The following is a 20,816-nucleotide window of genomic DNA, read 5'->3' as shown; positions in this document are numbered from 1 at the left end:
TTTCTGTTGTTAGGCATTAAACAGAAAAGCTGCTGTTACACTGCTCTGAATTGAAGTGATCCTCCTATATGTCCAACACATAATACTGTTACTGTGTGTGGTGTATCCTATCCTAGCATAATGAATGAAAGTTTGGGAGTTTAAGTATACCTGCAGCTTCCAGCAGATTAAGGCCATTAACAAAAAGGCAAAGCACCCTTTGGGCTTCAAGTTCTTAAAGAAAACCAAGTCCTTATGCAAACTATATTAGAAGTGTGAAGCTGTATGATAGTTAAAGGCATGTTGAATCTGGAATACATTTAATTAGAAATTAATATGTTCTGATCCACAATGTGAAAAGAAAGATGTGGTACACTGGTGTCGATGAAGACCTGGTATGCAGAAAAGTAACCCTGAAGATCCTCTGTAATGATTAAAAAAAATTGCACTCATTTATCAATGGAAAATGCTTGGAAAATATAAAAAGCATAACACTATTGATCTGCAGTATTTGTGGCATTATTAAGTATGTTTAGCAGTTATAACAGCAGGTTTTGCTGTCAGATGAGGTCAACATAGGAGAACCATAAGAAAACTATTTGGGATTCTTACTCTTAACCTGGGAGCTGCACATTTTATGGCAGTGCATCTTCTAGTATCTGGAAAAAGAAAAGAACATTTTAGTCTGTGAGGCTTAGTTCAGGTAAAGCTTTCAGTTTCTTCAACAGATGGGCATTATTGCTATTTTATTCTATGTATAGAGTAGATAAGAGGAAATCTGAAGGTCCACCCTAGAAAGTATGGTATCAGTAGAAATGCTGTGAGAGAAGTAATTCCCATACTTGTCACTGGAATTCAAGTATGCTGTATTAAGGTAAGCACCATGAAAAGCACCCATAAGAGCTGACTACCTTGTTAATCACATAATATATAAAATCAAGGCTGAGCTGTCCTAAGTTTGGATTCAGCTTTTGGAAGCCTTCAGTCTTGTTTAGGAAGAAGAACTTAAGGCAGACCTTCTCGCTTGCTTCAAGCTGACAAAGAACAACTTGATATTGAAATGAAGATCTTCCAGCAATTTTTGATAGTGATAGTCTGCTGAAATCCTGACTTGCCTGGTGTGTTTTTTGTTTAAGTATTATACCCTTGTTTATAAAGGATTTTGAAAAGTTTACAAAACTATATACCCAATTTCCAAAGTGGTCTAGGTTGTACTGTGTATTGTATTGTAGGTTGTAACTGTTTTTAAAAGTGGCATTCAAAAAAAGAGTTGGATGAAACTGGAATTAGATTAGAACTACTTTAAAAAAATCTTCAGCAAAAAAAGTTTTCAGTAGAAAAGGTTGCTTGATTGCACTCAAACTGTTATGTCCCCATTTCAGCAAATTTTCTTTTGAAGGTATTACTTCGTGTGTCTTTGATAGAATTTCTGGTGAGAGCTAGGGAAGACCCATCCCAAAACAGAAAGTGACTTTCCTGATACGGCTGAGTCCATGGCCTGCTACAGACAGATTTGATTTGGGTTTTCCTAGATCAAATCCAAGTAATTGAATTAACTGCTGAGCTAGGTTACTGTTTAACCCATGCTCTGATTTTCAAAAATTCAAGTTAATGGGTTTTTTTTGTTTTACAACTTGCAAATCCTGATATGTTATGTAAAATCAACTTTTTGTTTAACTAAGAGAAGATAGTCTCTTTCAATTGCTGTGAGTTCCTTCTATGCTGTTTAGTCAAGTTTCTCACTCATACACGATCAACATTCAAAAATTATTGTAAGTTTGGTTTTGGTGTGGTTCTGGATGTGCTAATTTCTAAGAGAAAGCAATTTTAACTGAATTCTGGCTTTGATATTTCTTCCCCCAAAGTAGTTTCTGGTGCATGCATGGTAGACAAAGCCTGACAAATGAAATTATAGAGAAACTGTATATAATACCATATTTAAATTCTGATTAGGCCAAATTAATATCACTTGAATGCTTTGTGGTGGAAATCCTGATAAGCAATCTTTCACCTAGGAAAGACTAGCTGAAAGTAATCCATGGAGTGTTTTACTGCATTTCTTAGTTCCAAAGAGGCCATTTATGGCCTGTTCTTCCTCTGAAGAGCAGAAGGATTATGTTGATAAAGGGATGCTGTAGGTTCTAGAAGGATCTTTTAACACATATAGTAAGATCATCTGGAAAGAGAAGTCTTGTGCTTAAGGCCCCTTCAGAATAGAAATTGAGCAAATATATGAAAAAAAAAAAAAGGGCAAGTTATGGAACTGGCAGGCTCATGCAGATGACACCAAGTTGGGTGGAACTGTCGATCTGCTGGAAGGTAGGAAGACCCTGCAGAGGGACCTGGACAGGCTGGATTGATGGGCTGGGGCCAGCTGTATGAGGTTCAACAAGGCTCAGTGCCGGGTCCTGCACTTGGGTCACAACAATCCCATGCAACGCTACAGGCTGGGGGAGGAGTGGCTGCAGAGCTGCCTGGCAGAAAAGGACCTGGGGGTGCTGGCTGACAGCCGCCTGAACATGAGCCAGCAGTGTGCCCAGGTGGCCAAGAGGGCCAATGGCATCCTGGCTTGTATCAGGAATAGTGTGGCCAGGAGGACCAGGGAAGTCATCGTCCCCCTGTACTCGGCACTGGTGAGGCCGCACCTCGAGTACTGTGTTCAGTTTTGGGCCCCTCATGACAAGGACATCGAGGTGCTGGAGCGTGTCCAAAGAAGGGCAACAAAGCTGGTGAAGGGTCTAGAGCACAAGTCTTATGAGGAGCAGCTGAGGGAGCTGGGGCTGTTTAGCCTGGAGAAGAGGAAGCTGAGGGGAGACCTTATTGCTCTCTGCAACTGCCTGAAAGGAGGTTGTAGCGAGGTAGGGGTCAGTCTCTTCTCCCTATTAATAAGAAATAGGACAAGAGGAAACGGCCTCAAGCTGCGCCAGGGGAGGTTTAGGTTAGATATCAGGAAAAACTTCTTCACCGAAAGGGTGGTCAAGCATTGGAACAGGCTGCCCAGGGAAGTGGTTGAGTCTCCATCCCTGGAGGTATTTAAAGAACGGATAGATGTGGTGCTTGAAGACATGGTATAGATGGACTTGGCAGTGCTAGGTTAACGGTTGGACTCGATGATCTTGAGGGTCTCTTCCAACCTTGACGATTCTATGATTCTATGAAAGAGCACTTGTGAAGATAATGCAATGACTTGGTAACCAGGATTGTGTCTCCTTTAGGTGGCCAGTGTGGAGACTAAAACAACCCAATGTGAAATCATTTTCAGGGTGAATGAGCAGTTTTTTTGTTTTGGTAGCAAAGATCCTTTAGACAGCTACAATATGTGTTTATTACATTAGAGTAGAATGGTATTTTTTCCCTAAGAGTATTCCCTGAATACTTTACAGAAATGTTTAGTTTTTCTTTTTTAATGAAAGACAATGTCTTCCTCTTCATAATGGAAATTTCTCCAAGTCTTCTGGTAAGTTGGCCCCACAGTATACAAGTTTTAGGAAATCCTAGTTATTCTTACAGGCTTATAATTTTCTGGATGGTTTCTTATGTTTGACATGGCTCCCCGCAGAATAAAACTGACAGAGCAGTGGGAATCATCCACTACTCCTATGAAGAAAATGTGTCAAAGTCGTACTCCTGACAGGAACCATCTTCTAATTTCAGATGTAATTGCTCTCCTACGTCATCTCCTCCTTTTGGGAGACCAGATGTCAGAAGAGTAGGAAATCTCTTGATTCAATGATCTTAAAGGTCTTTTCCAACCTAAATGATTCTATGAAATGAGTGGGAAAGTCTCTTGAAGGCTTATTCTGCCATGTTGGCCCCAGTCAAAAATGTTCCTGCCTGTTCCACCTTTGTCCTGTCATGATCTGTAGGGGCCTGGTCTTCTGGTTTCTCAAAAATGGGGTTGGCTTTTGTGTGGCTGCAAGAACCTGTAACTGAAAGGCTGCTTTCTCTTGCTGCTGTGAAGACTTGTTACTTCTCCTGGTGGCTGTGCGCTGTTATCTATCGTGTTTTTAGGAGCATGGTACCTTCACAGAATAGTAGCTTCTCTGGCTCTTGACCTCTGTATGCATACAAACTTCTGCTACATGTCCACAGATAAACAAGCTCCTTTCCGGTAAGCCAGAATGTCATTTAAATGGGTAATCATTATAATCGGGCCAAGGCCAGAATTACAACTCTTGTTATCCTAATTAATAGAGGAAAGTTTTATATAGCTTCACCCTGTATGTGGTAGACAACTCTAAAGATGAAATGGTGTGCAATAAGAAGAGCAGAATGATTCTTAAATCAGATTAATAATTGGATCAGCACCATTAAGGTCAACGCCAGGAGTTGAAAGCAACATATAGAGTAAAGCTTCTATGCTGTGTGTACTCTGGCATTGCTGATTCCTAAGTGTCATGAGGGTCAGGAAAAACACGTAGTCTGGATCCACACATGCAAGTCTTTCTTTCCCAGTCAGTTCCAGAAATGGCTTTTCTGGACTGGAGATGCAGCAGTCTCCTACAATGATATAGTTGTTCCTCACTTTGTCCATGGTGAAACCAGCATCCTTTGCCTTTCTTTCCTGTTTGAAGCATGCAGCATGACTACTGGGGTACATTTAAAGCAATAAACCCAAGCTGATGATAAAAGAAATGGTGACCTAGCCATTTACTACTGTGCAGCTGCCGTGTGTCTGTTTCCATCCTGCAACCTCTAGTCAGCATGTTGCAGAGCAACCTGACTAGCAAACCAACTAGGACTTCTCTTGTGAACCTTTCAGCTTGTTCTCAATAGGTGTAAGAAATATGTGAAACATTTTTATTAGGGAAAATAGTTCAGTGTGTGTGTGTAAATATGTTTAGTGTTGGTTTTTTTTTTTTTGCATGATTTGAAAACATGTAGTATATCAACCTCAAGACACAGAAATTCAAGGGACGTTGCCACATAAAACTTAGTTTAAAAAAAAAAGTTTCACTCAACTTTAAGATTCCTAAAGCTACAATTAAAACCCCCATGAGTTTCTGAAAAACTCTTTTTCTGTCAGAAGCTATGTTATACTAACCAGCACTAATCATTTCAATTTCCAGAGGACTTAATTTTAAGTAAATAAAGGAAGGAGACCATCCTAGCATTACTGCCTAACCTGAGAAGAATATTTAAATGAAAGAAAGCACTATGGGCAGTGACAGTCTCTCTAACTTTCCAAATTAAATTGTTAAAGTTCACTACTATTAATAACATGAGTATAATTACGCAATGGTTAGCTATGTTACTTTTAACTAGAATATGCTCCTTTTTAACTGTAACCTGGACACTAGATGTGAAGATGAGTATCACTGGAAAAATACAATCTCCAAAGTCATGCTAGTATTGAGAAAAGGGAGAAGAAAAGAACTATATGTTCTGCTACAGAGATTTTCATGAGGAGAATAAATACCATTCTAGCTGAAGAAAAGCGGAGACTGTTTTGGGTGATAATATTCATATTGAGTGAGAAAAGCTGGGGATCTATCAGCTTTTGGCTGCAGGAGGAAGGAGAGGCAATACTGAAGATCTTAGTAAGTTAAAAATGAGTAACACAGGTAATATAAGTAAATATGTAATGCAGTAAATAGAAGTACAAGATCAAAGTAGTGAAGGGAGATCAATGATCATATATCAGCAGTCTTGTTTGTTTTGCTTATAGAAACATCCATCTAAGGATGGTGGTACAGGTGGCTGTGAAGAAAATGAGAAGATTTTTCTCTTTTAACTTTTTCTGGGGAAGTGACAACCAGCAGGTAGCAATGCTCAGAGGCTAGCAGGGGACAAAACATTGATTCAAGGTAGTTTCCCTAAACCAGACTATGGATAGATAGGGGTGGAAATATCAGCACGTTAGTGACAGCAGATAAAACAATGTTTAAAGGAGAAAGAATCAAAGAAGGTTGTCCATGAGAAATCATTATTTATGGAAAAAAATGAATACCTCTAGAAGCAATAAGATGAAGGAAGAAGGACTAGTTCCTAAGAGGAACGTAATCCTAAATTTCACTGGTACTTGACACAAAATAAATAAAATCCTTTCCCTCCAGTAGAGTCTTTCTAATGTGTTTCTCACTCAAAAACTGTAAGCTAAGTTATGTCTTAGAATAGCTTTATCCAAGGTTATGATGGTGCTCTGTCTTGATGAAAAATTTTAAAAAGCTGGTGTTGTCATTAGAATAATGTATGAACAGTGTAAATTTTATGTTTATTGATATTATAATTGGAGTGTTTGCTCAAACGTATGCACTGTGTATGTCCCAAAGAGAAGTCTGTGGAAGATCAGAATCCTGGAGGGAAGGCATGATTTATTTCATATTTTGAAAAAAAACAGAAAATTAATTTCAAGTACTTCTAAGCCAGAGAAATAAAGTCTGTGCAAAGTAATTTCAAACTAAGGGCAAAATAAAAAGCAAAACAAAGGATCATACTTTTTCTCCTAATTAAAGTAATTCAATTCAGACCGACAACGTTTATGGTGCAGAAAGTACAAAATTTAGACCAGTGGCTAAACCAGTGCATGAAGCCTTTATAAAGCCCTATCATCACCCAGGTCCTACATTAAGGATAAAAGTAGTTCGTTCACCCATTCTTAGACTTCTGCCTCGGGCATGTTTCACACAAAAACTATATAGTTTCCTTTAAAAGCTGTCTTTGATTACTAAATAGTTTTGCTTAGAAGCTGAACCTTTATCGTTAAAGTGCAGAGGCAAAGCTTTTAACATAATGATAAATGTTCTCTTGTACTTCATACAGTGCTGCAGTTAAGAAGGTGGTTTTGGCTTTTAAAAGAGGGTGTGTAACCAGAACTGCAATTTGCATTTGCAAATTCACATGATTTTTACTGTTAAATGAAGCCCAATAGCTTGTTTAAATTGTCGGGGAGTGGTAGAGCTCAACAGAGGTGTAGCAGGTATTGCAGCTGAATTACAGGAGCTATAAGCCACCCTTAAGGGAGAGACACAGCATGGAGGACCACTCGCTGCACAAAACTGTCAACGAAATCTCATAGAAAACAGGCAAGTCTGGAAATACTAGTGCTAGTTGGACAAGAAATAGATGACAAGTTCTGTGAGTATCTGCAAGAGACGCATGTAAAATTTGTCACTACATGTGTGGTATATGCAGGTGTATTTTGAATAAGGGGACTGTAATTCCTTAGTTCTCACATAACTAGAACTTTGTTCTTATGGTTATAATGGCGTCTGAAATTCTAAAGCATTATATCCCTTTTAGGTAGCCTTGCTTCTTACTTAAAGCATATAAACTCTTTTTACAAAGTTCATCTTGCTGTTTTTTATGCATTCTTAGGCTTTTCAATTTTGTATATGAGAAGCTAAAACTTCTGTGTGGCTGTCAGTCAATGGAAGATCCTGTGTTACACTGCAAAGTGTAACCTGACCTTTAACACCTTCCCAAAAAGCAAATAGTGAGCATCAAGCCCACAGACATCCAGGTCAGGGAGGAGAACAGATCCTGACGGGACTATCCGCAAAAGATGCGCACTCAACTCCTTGCCTCAATGCATCCTCTCCAATGTCGTGGGTCCTCACTGGGTTGGAGTTTGTACATGTACAGAGGAGGAGGAGAAGGCTGCTGGATCTGCAGCTGGCATAGCAACTACTCCAGAGCTTTTTTTAAGGAGGCCATTGGGAAATATAGGAGCAACCCCTCTGGTCCCCAAGGGATTTTGCAGACTAAGGACTTGCTGTGCACTGGAATTAGAATTTATTACGCTTTTCGTAAAAATAATAGTTTTTAATCATGCATAATCCACTGCAGAAGAGACACATTCTTAAGTACGGAAAGCAATTGAAGGCCTGGAGACAACCTGAAGTTAAAAAATGTACATTTTTTAAAAATATGTCTTTGAAGGAAACAAACCTTCCCTCAACCTATCATTTAAGTGATTTATTTAGTCTTCATGTAGACCAGAATTTTAGACGGTATCTAATCCGTCTGCTTATAGAGAAAGTTGTCATTCATTCACCACCTGACAGAGAGAGCTACCCTGGGGCTTAACTACCGGTTCTGGTACCGTCTGAGGGAAGGGGCAGCAGTTTATATTATTTCAGTTTTTATAGTCCTTGGGTTTGTGTTTGCAAAGCTGTTTTAAATTCACTGCTAGGAGTCTGCCCAGCTGTGCAAGCAACTACATTGATGCTCACTGCAGTGCAGGTCTCAGTGATATCTTGCAGCAATGAGTTCCGCGGGTTTTCACTGCTTACTGTTTGAAAAAAGTATCCTTTATTATTATTAGATTTATGACTTTTCCATTTCAGTGGAGGCCCCTTTTCTCCTCAGATGAGGTAGGGTGACGAGTTCCTGATCTACGTTTTCTCCCTGCCATTTATTATTTTGTCTACTTTGATCATGCTCATTCTTATTCACTTTTTTCTGTAAACATTCCCAATCCTTTCAATCTCTTTATCATTCTTACTGCACTTCTCTTTCTGATGTATCTTTCTTAGATGGGCTAACAAGAAATGAACAAAGTACTCCAGATGAGGCCGAATTATTGATGTACATAACAGGTAAAATCCTGGCCCTGTTGAAGTTGCTGGGAATTCACTAACATCTAAGGGCTGAGGTTTCTTCCAGTGCTGTCACATTTCCTACATTATTCTGCCTCACATTTTTCATATATTCAACTTCAAAATTTGGCAGCTGAGACTTTAATCTAGAAGCCTACTGATTCAGCATCCTCCATTAAGTTGCTGTTAGTTCTTAGATTAGCAGTGTAGCTCTGTGGACAGGATTAGTTCCCTCCCCAAAATACTTTGAAAAGGGTCAAATTTTGTCCTGATTCACATTTGTCACAGAACCGCTCTTGATGTTAGTTTTGAACAGCTGAAACTGAGGGCAGCAGCCCAGACTTTGAAACAATGCTGTTTGTGTTCACAGTGACCTTTAGCTGCAAAATCTGCTAAAAAACATTATTTAGTATATGAAAGCAAACAAACAAAATTTTTGCCTCTGTCAATGACTGACCATAATGCAGTGTGAATATGAGGCCAAACAAGTCAGAGGTTTTTTTACAGCATCTGCAAAAGAAATCTTTTAACTTCTATTTCATCCCCAGAAACATCTAAGAAATGTTCAGATTGTTGCTGGCTAATAAATACAGTAAACGAAATGTTAATAAATCACCAGCAATTTAGCCTGACAATAACATGGATTGACCACATTGATTAAATTGATTATGTTTCATATATTTACAATATGTAGACACAAGCCTAATTTATTTTCTGAAGAGTTCAAGGTAGGTATCACCGGCTTAAAAAAAAGGGGGGGCGGGGGGCAAAACAAAACAATGGAGTAATGTTTGTGGTTGCTATCTGCAATAATCTAATGCTGACAGAGAGCAGTATTTTATTTAGTAATTAACAGTGTAAAGGGGAGAGAAGCTGTCATGTTGGTTCTTAAGCTGGGGAATGTGATGAAAGATGATATCTGCGATCTCATCCTTTCCACTTGTTTAGGATTGTCAGGATGAGAAATGTCAGCATTATGAAAGCTCAGCTCTGCTCTTGATATGATAAAACCCTTCAAAAGCCAGTCTTTCTCTCCCTCTCCCCCCTCCTTTCTCCCTCTCCTTCTCGCACTTGCTTTTTTATTTATCCTGTTTTGTTAGATGGCAGAAATATAATTCTTTTCTTTCTTCCTATTATAAGCCACCATTTTTGTTTTATTATATGTTTCACAACCCCTAATGCCCCACTGAAAATTACCTTGTTAAATGACAGTGTTTCAAAGCCATGAATCCTTTCCACCATTCCCTCAGAGGTTTGAAACAGTCAACAGACTGTAAAGAATAAATAATAAAAAAGTATTGATTATTTTGATGACTCTGAGATTCAATTAAGTATTAATTTTGCCCTCCAGTGGACCTATCAAGGTATTCAAAAGGGAGGATTCGGCTCAGCTAAATGCGTGCTGAGTGCTTCAGCCTTAAATAGGGAGAAAATGTGTTTACCTACAGTATTTGAAGAGGAGTGCATTGATGCACAGAGTCCAATATTTAAGTGTTGTGCAAATTAAGCCCTGGTGACAGTGACATTGTTTTCAGCGATATGAGTATTGACTAAAGAAGTGCATTTGATGACAGCTTAAACTATTTGTATTGATTAACATTTTCATAGATTATCATGTGTCATATCAAATTCACTTTTCAGACATGAATACATTAAAAAACCCATAGGCAAACATCGACCAATGTGAGGACGGGACAGAGGGAACATGCTAACCAACCTACTTGCTCGCTGGTCACCTGTTCTCTGCATAAGAACCATTTAGGCATGAACTTTGCAATAAATAGCTGCCAGAGAGCGCAACAAGGTCACTTGTTCCTTTCCCGTTTTTTTTACTCTGGTTTCCGTGCTGTCATGATATTGTGCCTGTTAGTTTGCAAACGGAATAATAGAGTGGGCTTGGAAATAATGCCTGACCCCCAAATGTCCTCAATGAGCAGAAGATAAAACAGATCCAAATCATCAAGAAAAAATTTAAATGTATATATATATGTGTAATGTGTTACGGGGGATATAATGTCGCAAACACAAGAATAATTGCAAACTCTTTGTGTAAGTATCTTCCCTAATTTTATCTTTTAAAAAATGGTTTTTGTGTTTTTTATTTTCAAAAGAAAAATGTGTGTTTGTGTGTGTTTACGGACTTTTGGAGCATAGTATCCCAAAGACAGGAATAGTTAGAAGAAATCTGTATCTCTGTCAAATATATGTAATGAAATGGTTATTTGCTGCTGTGTATTTTCATAGAAATGCTGGAATGCTAGAAACTGTGTATTTTGTTAATGTTGTACAGCTGAGGATGCCTCTTTAAATCACTGTGGAGCGGCGCTCCTCTTCCGTGGCGTTGGAGCATACAGGAATTTCTTTTCTTACTACGTTAAGGACAGGGTGAGGTGTAAAAACATACACACAAAAAAAAAGCACATCCCACAATTAAAGCTGTGTTGGTTATGTTGCTTTCATAGAAGTTTTTCTCCAAAGCATCCTGAATCTCTCACATGCTAGTTGAGCTTTAATAGGGTGGGGAGTAATGGAAAACTCATTGGATCTGTAATAGCTCTTCACTTGACTGCAGCCAGCAATAACAGCAGGAGCAGCCAGAGATAAGAGAGAGAGAGAGAGTGTGTGTATGTGTGTGTGTGAGAGAGGGAGGGAGTGGAAGAGAGAGTATACGCACACCAAAGCTGCCACTTTTTTTTTCCCTCACTCTTTTTTTTTTTTTTTTTTTTTTCCTCCCCCCCCCCCCCCCATCCTAGGATCCAATGATAGCTGGACAAGTCAGTAAGCCCTTGCTGTCACTGCGGAGTGAAATGAATGCAGAGTTGAGAGGTGAGGACAAGGCAGCTACTTCAGACAACGAGCTGAATGAGCCCCTGCTTGCGCCTGTGGAATCAAATGACAGCGAGGACACTCCCAGCAAGCTCTTCGGTAAGTCTGTCTAGGTATTTCATTTCACTGCTACCATGTTGTCCGGAAGAGCAATCTCCCCCTGTTCTTTTTTTTTTTTTTTCGTTTGCTCAATTTTCTTGGAAGTACGAAGGAGTAGCTTGGAGCGTGCAGGCGTACAGCCCTCTGCTCCCATTGCAACTGGTTACCAGAATGACAGCGTCAGTCCTGAAAACTTTTGTCAACAATGAACTTATTTTATGCAAGTTGCAGACATTTTATGTTTTCTTTTGATCCATGGTCTCTAATGTAAAAAAAATAGAAGGGAGATAATTTTCTTGGAGCAGTTCATTAACATTTATTGTGTTAGGCGCTGATGTGTCTCATGTGCTACCAGCTTTTTCTAAGGCTGGATTCAACTGAAAAGTTATCGTTTTATGTGGTAAAGATGAAGCTGGCTGAAGAGAGCTGAAACATTCCCATAAACGCTCTGTACTGAGTAAACAAAGGCTACCAAGGGTAGTGCACATGGAGCTAATGTTTTTGGAATTTAAATTAGAAATTAAATATTTCTTCTAAAGCCTGTGCAAAGAGAAATTACCTCTTGAATTTTTATTTATTTTTAAATAGTCTAAATTGTGCCAGAGAAGTGTAACCTTTCACAATCAAAACAAAAGCAGCAAGAGTGGCACTCCAACACAGACATCTGTCATTCAAACGGATGACACCCTGTAAGCCAACTCGAGCAACTCTGATCTCTAATCAGAAAAGGGAGCAGAGTTGTTGAGGCGCATGCTTGAGTGATAGATGTTGATAGATGTCTGAGCTGGAGCAGCACTGTATGGTACATAGTGACATTTTGGGTTTAGAGGGACTGCTCTCCTGAAGGAGTTCCTTTAATTATTTTCATTTATGATTTGAGACAAACCTTAATAGAAATGGAGCATTTCCTTACTTTACATGATCCTATAAGTGGAAGTTAAAGGGAAAAAGATCTTGTTTATAGGGAATGCAGCTTTAAGGGAGAGAGGGTGAGAGCCCATTTTCTAAGATTCAAGTTTTGATTTCATAATCTGTAAGGAAATCTGTAGCAGTGGTCAGATTTCAGTATTCCAGCTACAGTAAGAGCTGCAAGATTTTTTTAAACAAAAGAATACACGCAATTTTCTTTTAAAATGTTCTTTATCCCTTGCTAAAAGATATAGCACAAAATATTTTACTAAACAACTTCACTACAGATATCAGAAAATAGTAATAATTAAAAAAATCTTAAAATTTAATTTCTGGATTACAGTAATGACCATTACTGAATATCACATCCATCTTTAAGCACCCTCTTAGTAATCTTTGTTTCCATGGAAAGCATAATTTCCATTAGCAGTTTGAATGTTCAAAAAGCATATAATAATTGTTTTAGTCCATTTCATCCAGGAAAGAATTGTAATGTCTAAAATTCAGAGGGCTATTAGTTGTCTAGAGTAGTATAAATATCTTCAGCTGTGTTTATGTATTTTATTTGCTCAAATGTTTAGGGTGCATCTGTTAAATATAGCAAGGCATATACAAAACAAAAACCAGACTTTTAATTTGAGGGTAGTGAAATGTCTATTTGTTTGTTTTTAGATCAGGCAAGTCTTGTAATAAAAGGCAAGATATTTTTTTGAGCCATTGCCATTTGGATGCTCTACAGTGATAGTGAAATATACACAGACACTTTCATTAGAGTCGCCGTGTGGAATATAGAAATGATGTGCAACAATATCTTGTCTCCTTCTGAACTGCAAATATAATTTACATCCCTAAAAGCACTAATATAAAAAAGCTACAAATTAATATATTGTGCTGTTTCTATTGGTAAGTGTAAGATGTTTGCTAGCTTGATTCTTATACTGCTAAAAAGATGTTCCCAAGTAAACAAAAGTAGGTGAAATAGTTCAACTGCCTCAGTATGAACTTATGTACCGTTTATCGAGGTTCTGTTAGAATTATGACAGATGCTACAGATCTTTTCACAGCAGCCCTTGTCAGTTAATTTTAGTAACTTTGAGGACATAAAAGAAAGGACAGTGGGGCTATTTTGATACATTTACAAATTTAAAATAAAGGTGATTACCCTTTATGTCATGGATGCATCCTTTAAGACAGATTTGCAGTAAGCATTTAAAATAATTAAGAACAGTTTTGTTTAAAGCTTTGATACATAAATACGGAGTATTATTCTGTAGCTGTTTCTTTTTGTTTAATGTTACAAATAGCATGTTAGGAATGCATACTTTGGGCCTTTCCTTGCAGTCTCTGAAATTAAATTATTTGTGGACTTATTGACACGTGATGGCATAGAGATTGACAATTTTCTCCTCCAACTTTCTTTCATGTGAGCAGAGATAATAATTTTCTTTTCACCATATAACTTTTAATACATGCTGTGTGAAAATTTGCCCAAAATCTGTTAAGCAGGAGAGGGAGGAGCATTTTAGAAAGTTATGGGGAGGAGACTGGTCCATAGAGAAGAAAGTTTTTCTACACTGCTGCTTTCACGTTTTTTTGAAAAAATTGTGAAAATCATGTACTGATTTAGTTGGAATGAATGTGCAGTATTTGAGTGTCTCGTTGATGTTGACAATATTTCACAAGCCTTATTTTCATAGAGATGAACAGAGGTGAATGATTACATGTGAAGAGCTTTCTTCTTTCTCACCGGACACATTCTGCTTAGCTTCTTTTGATGGATGGGTTTATTTCTGCAAGGACCTGCATTGCTCACCTGTACCTTTTCCTAAAATCCACCTCCTTTTTCTCAAACTTGCTCGTTTTGGTGTTTCACTGCATATCATAGAGTGGGTATTTTTTGTTTTGGTAGCAGCAAGCACAATTAATCATAAAAATGGCAGCTCTTCAATAACAGTCCCTGTTGCAGGTGAGGAAAGGGCAGGAGTACAATTAATTGTACTTACTTTTGACTTGGGAAGATATGCAGTAAACTTTTGTTTCTCTTACGGATGCTTTGCTATCAGTGACAAAGCAGGTGAATGCTGCAGCTCCTTGGGCCTCAAATACCAGGACGAGCTGGGATAAGTTTCTGATGATCGGAAATAGCTCCCACCTGGAACTGGTGCACAGGTGTCTGGGAAGATGCACTTTGTCACTGTGGTGCAGTTGCTGCCTGTGAGTGATGACGGGAGCAGCTGTGATTAGAGGGGTTGTGCTTGCTTGTTGTTTGCCTGCTTGCTTTCTCTTGGTGGCTAGGTTTTGGGTTTTTGTTGTTGTGTTTTTGTTTTGATTTTGGGTTTTTCTTAAAGAAAAGGCTGTCCTGTAGTCTGGGGGTTTGCGTCTGTAATCCTCTGCTTGTGCGTTTGTATCAGTGGACTTTTTGGCATCTGCATACCTGCATCCAAAAGACTTTTGATACTGAAACGATGTGAAACAAGAAGGGAGAAAAAAACATGGTGAAAAATACTTTCTGAAGTGCAAAATGTTGGTAAACGGCTCTGTCCTGAAACACATTAGCTCAGAAGTACAGTTTTGAAGTGTGGAGTTAGCACAGCTACAGTGTTTCAGTTACAGAAATCGCAGTTTTGTGGAGCAATGTGAGGCGAAGTTGCTTTGCAAGAGATCTTATGGTGTATTATTTACTCTTTAAAATATTTTTGAAGCAGTATCTCCTCTTTTAATCATATGATGTAATTAAGAAACAGAAAAACTGACTCAGGCTGTTGACATTCCTGGCGGTGTTATTTTCAGATCAACTTGTCTAACTCTGCAATATGCTTCTAAATAGTAACCCAGGCCAAATGCTGTGACTCTTACTAGAGAAAGCTTTTCTTAATGCTACGTAGTAGCTTCACTTGCATAAGCACATTGGAATTTGATCCTAAATTAATTAATCCTAGTTGCCATTTTATACAATATCTTTAAACAAGTTTAGAATAAGTTATGAAGTATTGGTCTGAAAAAAAAATCTTAGTAAGGAAAAAAGAACCCCTTTATGTTTAGCTGTGTAATATTATAACTGTTGAGATTCAAAAGTTGGTATAGACACCGGGGATATGTCATGCATAAAATTCTCTGTACAGTAAAAATCCCAGGAAAGAAGTGGCTAGTCCAAGCACCAAAAGCCCCTGTGGACTGAGGCTGGCTTTCCTGGAGTTAGATCCAGTCCTTAATTCAACCTTAATTGAAGGTAATTTATGACATAATTAGATGATGGTAAAAAGAAAGCTGGGAATGCACTTGCATGTTAAGGTAATTTTACTGTATTATAAAAAGTTGCTCTTTGAGATTGAGCCTGTAGTTCTACGCATCAAACTTATTGAAATAAATAAAGCTGTAAGTATATATCGAGTGCAAGACCAGGCCTATAATTGTGGAGCACAAGTGTTTCCTATTTAATAATTGCAGGACAGCAAAAAATTGACTGCTAACCTTTTTTTTTTTTTTTTTTTTTTTTTGCTGGCAATGTTTTGTTCTAGTGAAATTAAATCTTAGGTTTCCTGTGCTGGATCTGAAGACTGTGGTTTCGTTTGGTTCACTACCAGTTTTTTGCTTTTTTCATAATGCTCCGTATGCTTGAAATACGGCGTGGGGATATACAAGTTAAATGAATCTGCACGCATTTCCATAAACAAGGGTTTATTTTCAAACCTCTCCATTGGCTTTGGGATTTTGTTTTCTTTTCCCATATTGTTACCCATGTTTCAGAACTGCATGCATCTTTCTGTATAAGCATACACATATATGCTGTAGCAGAACAGGGTGGAAGTTGGTTGTGTGTTGGTTTTTTTTTGTTTGTTTTTTTTTTTTCTTCTGATTGTGTTTTGTTAGTAGATCCCTTGTATTGCTTTTTAAGGAAACATACATTACCTAATATTCTCTTTTTTTTTTTTTTTAACAGAGTTGCCTTGATTAGAATTTATGGCACTGGAGTCATTTCAGTTACAAAGGATAAAGGACTAAATTGTCTTTTACCTCTTGAGACAGTGGTCTCTGCAGGTCAGAGCAGAGGTCGTTGCCAGGTTGCGGTGAGGAAGCTCACATTATCGTCATTAACAGTGTGTCTAGCCTGTGGGGGGAAAAAAAGGCCTTCAGACTAAGAGCTTTCCTTTCATCAGTGTATTTAAGGATGATTCTCAGTGTTTTGGTTATATCCTCAAATTTTAAAGGCCTACAAGATCTCTGCCTGTCAGGGACACTTTGATAAGGTTTGGTAATTTCAGTGAAAGAAAGCGATGCGTTAGTCGCTCTTGCTGCATTTTAAAGCTCTAGTGAACGTCTAGCAAATGTTTGAAATATGTTTAATCTGCATATAAAGATTCCTGTCTCTTCACATAATTTTATTCAGTAATTTCCACATTGTGGATGCTTTGTTCTGAGACACTATTGGTTATCCATGCCATCCATAAGGGCCATAGGACGATCCTGCTAGTGCTTGAATATGTCATACTTTTATTAAAGCAACTAATCTGTGGATTAGGAGCACTATTTCATTACAAAGACTGTCAATGAGGAATGTTAATGGGTGGCATGTTTACAGAACCGGGTCATTATACAGGCTTGTAAATCCATTTTCTAAAATGTAGTGGTGTCTTGCTCAATTAACGAATAAGTTTTCAAAGAAGCTGAAGATCTGGCTACGTGATTGTTATTTCTGTGAAGGATATAGTTGACATAGGTGTTTTAAAATAGGTATTTGCAAACAGTTAGGGACTTGAATAACTACTCTGAATAATGTTATTGTCTGATTCCTTGGCGGAGTTCTTACCAAAGTCAGTGGGGGATGCACTTGTGATTGGGGAGTAAATGCCCATTAAAGCCTAAAAAGATGTTATGACTATTTAAAAACAAAGCACGATGCAATGGTTAAGATAGAAAATCCATCCTTAGCTCAGCGTTCCTGCTGTGCCTAGGTATTGCAGGTAGCTCAGGCAGTGGTGGTACTGATGCTGGCACGTATATTCCAGCTCTGAGGAGGCTGGAGTCTTACTCCTTTAACCTTCGATGAAAGCAATATTGGGCTGATGAAGGGCAAATATTGCAGCCCCACTTATAAATTCTCTTGCTTGTATGGAAATAAATCAGTCTCTTATTGCTGTGCCTGAGCTGTGACAAAGACAGCCTATTTAAAAAAAGCAAGCAAACAACAAAAGCTATTTTGAGTACAGAGAAAGGTAATTGTGTTTTTTTTAAAGACAATTCTGTTTGTTCTCATGCATTTCTAATTACTACTTTGCTAAAATTTTTTGAGCTAAGTGTATGTTGTGTTTCTTAAATGAGGTTTGAAGCCTGATTTTCTGTAGTTATATACAGAATAACTAACATTAGAGAGGGAAGGAAAAAAAGAATTAAATCCTAGTATGTAATTGGTATGACTGAATGACAAATAGTTTATTTTTAATTAGTTAATCTTTCTTCTCCCTGTCTTTGAAGTTATAAAAATAACAACAAACAAACTTGTTTAAAAGCAACACAAATGGCTGGCTGTTTCAAAGGGGACTTACTGGCTACTAGACAGTAAACAGGTAATTTGTGAAAGCACTGTTACTTTCTTTGATTGAGATCCTTGCCAGTTTGTGTTTTGAGATTAATAATAGATCAGACACTTGCACATTAAAAAGGAAGCAAATGTAGAAAAGAGAAGGAAGGAAAATTGGATGTTTCTGTTGGACTTCACATGATTAAGCAAGTTCTCCATGGAAATCTGAGGCAGATGGAGGCGAAGGTAGATTTGCCCAAATGTGCACATGGCACCACTTAACACCTCTCTTGATTTCCTTATGCTAAACAAAGAGATAGCAAGTGCTTATACCAAGCTGGCACCCTGTCAGGGGGCAATCTGTATAAAGTTTCCTGCTGTCAGGTTAATAAATTTTTTAAAAAATATCCAAAGGCAGAGGTAGCTGTAGGAAGCTCATAGTAACAGTTGCCATTCTCCTGTGGATCGTTTTTCTCTTTAATATCCTATGTAGCACTTGGTTTTCCTTGTTGTGTTGTCTTCCTAGGTTTTGTTCTTTCTGACATTTGTGGGTTCTTCTTTGTTTTAATTCTTTTTCCTCGCTAAGCTGTTTCTTCTGTTGCATCCATCACCTGTGGTCCCTTTTCTGGGGAGAGATGGTCAGAGGATGGGAAGATCAGCTTTATGGCTTTTTATGCTTCGATTTAATTGCGTATTCAGTATATTAATATTTCTTCCATTAATGGTTTATTTTCTGACTTTTTGTATGACTACTGCTAGAACTACTGTTAGTACTACCAAAATAACATGATTTTGCTAGTTACAAAATCATTTCTGATGAGCTCAGTGGTAGAAGTTACATTAAAATGACAACTAAATGAGAAAATTAATGCTGAACAGGGGCAAAAGCAGAATAAAATTAAATGTGTCATAATTTGTGGGTTTCAACAGGAATATTATTTTGTCATGGAAATGGTTTGATATTTGTTAGGGTGAAGTCTCATTTTTATCTTTTTCCACCATATAAAAATCAAAATCAATATGAAACAAAGGAAGATTCGTATTGTGACATGTCCTGCTTTATGTTGTGATACTGCTTTGATGCTCTCGGAAGCAGGACTAAGCCTTTTTACTTTGGAAGCAGAGGTCATCTAAAGAAGAATAATACCTCATCCTGTCTGGCTAAATAAAACCTGCTGTTTTCAGAGAGACTGAAATTGGGTTCGTTCTCTAGATATTCCAGGGATATCTACATCCACCAAATCAATGCACAACCCACGCCCCCTGCCACTCTAAAAATGTGTTTGTTTAACACTAAACTACTGCTTGTCTATTCCTAAAAGTAGTTTGGATTTCTGCTTTTATTTTAGAATATACAAAAAGAGTTGTTGGGAGAGTGGGAGTTCTGTTTTTCTTATCAGATGTCCTTTCTTTTCAGAAAGGTAAACCATCATTTTAATTCCTGAACAGTTTGAAGTTGTCTTAAAGGAAAATGTTACGTTTCAGGAAACAGAGCAATCATGCTACTTGAAAGTGATTACAAAAAGTGATTACAAAAGTTAAATATATATTTTTAATATATATATGAAAGTTATCAGCCAGTGTGACTGGAGTAAGATGTAAATTATTTTAATGCAATAAAAAAAAGTATTGTCTACAGCAATCTATCATTAGATTACTACTTTGAAAACTAGCATGGAGTTTATAGAAGCACATTAATACTAGCTTTTAAAAACACCTTTATGCTTTTCAGTTCAGGTGGTGGTTGTATGGTTTGATAACCATTAGAGATTCTATTAAATCATTTTCATTTTCTAGCTCCGTCTCCTATCTGACATAATCCTGATTTTTAAAATCTTGTTTTTAAGTCGTTAAATAAAGAATTATTAGCAGTCAAGCACCTTCCAGCAGAAGATAAAGGAAGTCCTCTCCCAGACTGCATTGGACACACAGCCTAGCCTGTTATTCTCACCACAAATGCCAAGGCTTGTAAAGTAGAGGGTCAGTAAAAGCAACAGTGCCACCTTTGCTGTCTGCCCCTCTCCTTCCTTACAGCCAGGTTTGGAGCCGTTCCCCTCTTTTCTGCTGCTCGTTGGTGTGTGCGCACAGCTGGAAGCGTATACAGCTGTGCGCGGGCAGTTGTTGCTCAGGTCTACTCGAGTGCATTTTGCTTCCGTGCTGTCGAGGTCTGCTTTAGGTTTCCGTGCTTTGTTTGAAGCTTACTGTTTGGGGTTGGTTTGTTCCTTGAAGAGGAGGATCTAAAAGCTGTGTTTAATCAAAAATCCAGAATTGCTTTTCAGTAAATATACCTTAAGGCATACTTTAATATATTGTACTATTAAGTATGTGTAATTATTTCTTGAGATAGCACAGTATTAACTGGAAAGGAAAAAAGATCATTTGAATTCAGTCTAATCTCTTGAGCAAATACAATATGGGACAGTTTTTATATTTTCTTTTGCATACAATTAGGATTTATTCACATGGTGTAGAGATGTCATGTTTGCTCAGTGATTTGAATAAACATGAGGCCAGATTCTGACAGGTCTCAGGTGACCGTCCAGCATGTACACAGGAAGACCATAGATTTCAACAGGGTATTCGTCCTATCAATACTTGCGTGCCAGTCCATGGCCTCCACCTCTCTAATGTGGTCACTGCTCTACAGCTTCCCGTGTTCTGCAACTGAAATCAGCTAAGCAAATGTGCTGACAGGAAGGACCAACCAGTCTATAATTATGCTGCCTTCATATTTAACAAAAGATGAAATACTGAACCAGTCCCAGGGTTACTGTGGGCTTCTGTTACACCATGCAGGTATGCGTATGTATTGCAAAGGCTCTGCGACTCCACCTCCGCTGTTATGCCGTGGGGAAACAGGCAGTAGCTGTGGCAGGAACGGCATCCGACCTGCTGCAGGGCAGAGATGGTGTGTCGGTGTCAGAACCTATGTAAAGCTTCCATAA

The 20,816-nt window shown here is 38.1% G+C and overlaps 1 protein-coding gene across 2 annotated transcripts in view; it reads left to right on the top strand.

The window, feature by feature from the left end:
- The window catches only part of POU6F2 (POU class 6 homeobox 2), a 313,847-nt gene that overhangs the window by 49,985 nt on the left and 243,046 nt on the right, over positions 1 to 20,816 (top strand). For both annotated transcript variants that reach the window (XM_009462403.2, XM_087737877.1), the window contains exon 2: positions 11,273 to 11,444. In XM_009462403.2, coding sequence (XP_009460678.2) covers positions 11,273 to 11,444 — 172 coding nt within the window. The remainder of the gene's footprint in view (positions 1 to 11,272; positions 11,445 to 20,816) is intronic.

The sequence above is a fragment of the Nipponia nippon genome, unplaced genomic scaffold (genome assembly GCF_047370975.1).
Source record: "Nipponia nippon isolate SJK-2023a ecotype South Korea unplaced genomic scaffold, ASM4737097v1 scaffold_1, whole genome shotgun sequence".
Lineage (NCBI taxonomy): Eukaryota > Metazoa > Chordata > Aves > Pelecaniformes > Threskiornithidae > Nipponia > Nipponia nippon.
This window is presented reverse-complemented; position numbering and strand designations above follow the sequence as displayed.